The following is a 3,227-nucleotide window of genomic DNA, read 5'->3' on the forward strand; positions in this document are numbered from 1 at the left end:
TCTCTTTCTCTCTCTTTTTGTATCGCTCATGATCTCTTGTTTCTCTCTCTCTCTATCTCTCTCTCTCTCTCTTTGTTTACCTGTCACTCTCTCTCTCTCTCAGTCATCACTCTTAATAGAAAATAATTTTTATTAAAATATTATCCTTACTTCTACCAAATAAAAAATAATAATAATAATTTTTTATTCATTAAAATAAAAATGAAACAAATAAATTCTCAACCTTAATAACAAAAAGAAAATAAAAATTATTATTTATTTATTTATTTTTAAATATTCATTTATGATAAAAATTATTATTATTTTTTTTTTCTCAATCCGGCTCGCTCGGTTTCTCCTCTTTTTTTTCCAATTCCCACGCCCTCCAAAATCCCCACTCTCTTATAACCAAAATCCCTAATTTCTACCAAATATCTCTCTCTCTCTCTCTCTCTCTCGCGACTGTGGGCGACAACGGCGTCTACCCAAATCCCCCTCTTCTTTTTCTTTTTCGTTTTCCCGTCGTTTCTAATTCCCCCCTTTCTTTCCCCCCTTTTGTTTCCCCCCTTTTGTGATTTGTTGTGAGAGAATCGCGATCAAGATCGTTGAGAATGGCCAGTGTTGCTGGGATGATTGGCCGAGGTTGTGGATCTTCTTCGTGGATCCAATTGAAGAATTCGAAGAAGAAGAAAGCGATGAGGAAAAATGACAGGGTTAGGGTTTGTACTGCTTCGTATCCTGCTTCTTCTGCTGTCACCGATCCCTACAAGACATTGAGGATTCAACCAGGTGCTTCTGAATCTGAGGTCAAGAAAGCTTTCAGACAACTTGCTCTCCATGTAATTTCTCTTTCCATTTTCTTTTCAAAATGTTGTTTTTTATATTTTCCTTTTTTGATTAATATCTTCTTCTATAAAATCTGGTTCTGATTGGTCTCCTTTCCTATTAATTTTTTATTTTTTATTTTTTATTTTTAAATTCATTTGAAAAATGTTAGAAACTCAGGATTTAGATCTTAAATTCACCTAAAATGACAAGGTAGTAAAGTTGACACTTATTGCAAAAAAAAATTAGATTCTCAAACATTTTTTATTATGCTTAGAAGGTTTGAAAAAATATCAGATAAAAAATAAATAAAAATTTAATTGCAATTGCATTTGATGCATGTTTCATTTAATGTTATTTTTCATTTATTTGATTTGATTTAATTTTTTTTGATTAATTATTAATGTGGAACCCATTTTATTAATTAATAATTATGTTTGTAATATGATCAAATTTTCAGTATCATCCGGATGTTTGCAGAGGAAACAATTGTGGGGTTCAGTTTCACCACATTAATGAAGCTTATGATGTAAGTTCCCTACTCTTTTTGTCTATGGGCCTTTTATTTTATTTATTTTTAATTATGATAGAGAATTCTCATGGTTCATTCAAGTATTTTATTAATAATTTAAGAGTTTATCTTGTAAGATTTTGCCTTTAGTTGTCAAGAATAGTATGAAAACCTTTATTTGGAGTGGTTGCAACTTACATGGGTGTTGCTTTATTTAAAAGTTGTCAGTCTTGCTTCAGTAACATTAGCATTTGTGGAGATGAACACAACACTAAACAACCAGGTGCAATATTTGAAGTTTTGTCTATTGGTCTTTTATAATTGTGCTTTTTTACTTCTGGGTTTCTAAGCGAAACCTTTTATATGGGCTGATTGCCTCTAGTCAGAGGATAGTTCACAAGGAACACTAGGACCTTCAAACAAGTTTGACCAAGAGGAAACCAAATCTACTGAGAAGGTAAAAGATATTGCATCATTGTGCATTGACTTATCCTTTCTTTTATATGTATATTTTTCCCATTCTGCTTCTCATTCCCTAATATGCCTTTTAGATTTTTTTTTTCCCAGCCTCAATTTAAATCAATGATTAACTGTCGTAGGATTTATATCTCTCTAGATTGGTTGTTAACATTTTTCTGAACTTAATGGATCTTCATACACTACTTTGCAGCTTGCAGTTTTTGCTCCAAGATTGCTTCTCAAGTGTGATTGCTTACAAATTGTAGATGACTGCCTATGTTCTTTCTTATACTTGGTGTCCGTCTTACTCTTTGTTATCATTGTATTGGTCTTCTTCATATTTTTCTTCTGTTAAATAGTATTCTACTGTTTTGAACCAAAACATATTTAAATTCTCTTAATCCTATTCCCCAGATCCTCTTCCACCAATTGTGGTGGTGTAGAATTTTAAAAGATCTTGCATCAAGCAAATTTTGAAGCTTATGGGGCTATTAACTTTATGCTACTCCGTAGAGTGCATAATGATATTATTTTATATATGGAGATCTATTTTTTAGCTATAAGTTATGATATAAGGTCAATGATCATTTCCATTTTTTGTCTTCTGCCCTCTGATTATGCCAGCCAACTTCTATTTGTCCAAACAGAGGGTTAAGACTGTTTTGCGTATCTTGAAATGGAAAGTTGAATTTTGAAAGAAAAAAAAGACTCTGGTTCCCCTGCTTGATGGCCAAACTTAACTTACGTTGAAAGTACATTAGTGATTCCCCCCCCAGACCCTGGATAGTAGCGAATGCACTTGGACTTACTGTTTTAAGATCATATAATCATGCAGTTTTTCCTTGTAAAAAGTCTAGTTGGATTTGTTTTAGTCCTGATGTATTATACCGGGAAGTTTCCCTCCGTTGATGACTGGCATGTTGGAACTATTATTACTCCAATAGTTTATTTTCAATTTTGCTTGCTGACAATTTTTGTATGGGATATATGTTTCACGATGTACTATGTAATAACACAACTTATGGCAAATCCAGTTACTACTTACCATTTTTAGAGGCTCTTTTCTGTCATATAATTTCATCGAACAGAACTTTGTTTAGTCCCTACCCCTGGTATGATTGATTATGATATGAACATATATTTCTTCTTCTTACAGGTACTTAGTGATCCCAAATGTCGAGGGTGATGGTAGAGACGAATGGGAGATCAGATCGTCCATTGGCTTGGACTCAACGCTTGATAAATAAAATTTTCAATTAAAGTGAGTTATTTAATTTTTCTTGTGCAGTTGGATGAACATTTTTCTCGTCCTATGGAAGAATTTGTTTCCCTGTGTTTAGAGAAGGCTCCTTCTGAGGTAGGTATCTATGCCTGCAAAATTCCTGCCTTTTTTTTACTCATCTTATTGTGAAATTTTGTGGTGTAGATTCTGGAGAAACTTATGGGTCATTCA

At 32.9% G+C, this 3,227-nt stretch overlaps 1 protein-coding gene across 3 annotated transcripts; it reads left to right on the forward strand.

Annotated features, from left to right (window-relative positions):
* The first annotated feature begins 564 nt into the window (after positions 1-564).
* Positions 565-2,539, forward strand: LOC114298529 (chaperone protein dnaJ 8, chloroplastic-like). 3 transcript variants are annotated; one of them, XR_014337035.1, is made up of 4 exons: positions 565-818; positions 1,285-1,333; positions 1,537-1,598; positions 1,698-2,539. XR_014337035.1 is itself a non-coding variant. In XM_082881781.1 (3 exons), the coding sequence occupies exons 1-3, from the start codon at positions 591-593 to the stop codon at positions 1,555-1,557; spliced, it is 318 nt and encodes a 105-aa protein (XP_082737907.1). In that variant the 5' UTR covers positions 566-590; the 3' UTR covers positions 1,558-1,572. The 3 variants fall into 3 exon arrangements, 1 of the variants encoding a protein (XP_082737907.1); XR_014337034.1 differs by having other exon boundaries at positions 1,265-1,598; XM_082881781.1 differs by lacking the exon at positions 1,698-2,539 and having other exon boundaries at positions 566-818; positions 1,265-1,333; positions 1,537-1,572.
* Positions 2,540-3,227: the final 688 nt, after the last annotated feature.

This window comes from Camellia sinensis, chromosome 8 (assembly GCF_055761805.1).
Source record: "Camellia sinensis isolate YWXY chromosome 8, ASM5576180v1, whole genome shotgun sequence".
Taxonomy (NCBI): Eukaryota; Viridiplantae; Streptophyta; class Magnoliopsida; order Ericales; family Theaceae; genus Camellia; species Camellia sinensis.

Bases quoted from the DNA above. Each gene is read 5' to 3' on its own strand.
- LOC114298529 (XM_082881781.1), top strand. From the start codon at position 591: ATGGCCAGTGTTGCTGGGATGATTGGCCGAGGTTGTGGATCTTCTTCG. The intron at 819-1,264 runs GTAATTTCTCTT...TCAAATTTTCAG, and splicing joins TCAGACAACTTGCTCTCCAT to TATCATCCGGATGTTTGCAG. The intron at 1,334-1,536 runs GTAAGTTCCCTA...TTTATTTAAAAG, and splicing joins ACATTAATGAAGCTTATGAT to TTGTCAGTCTTGCTTCAGTA.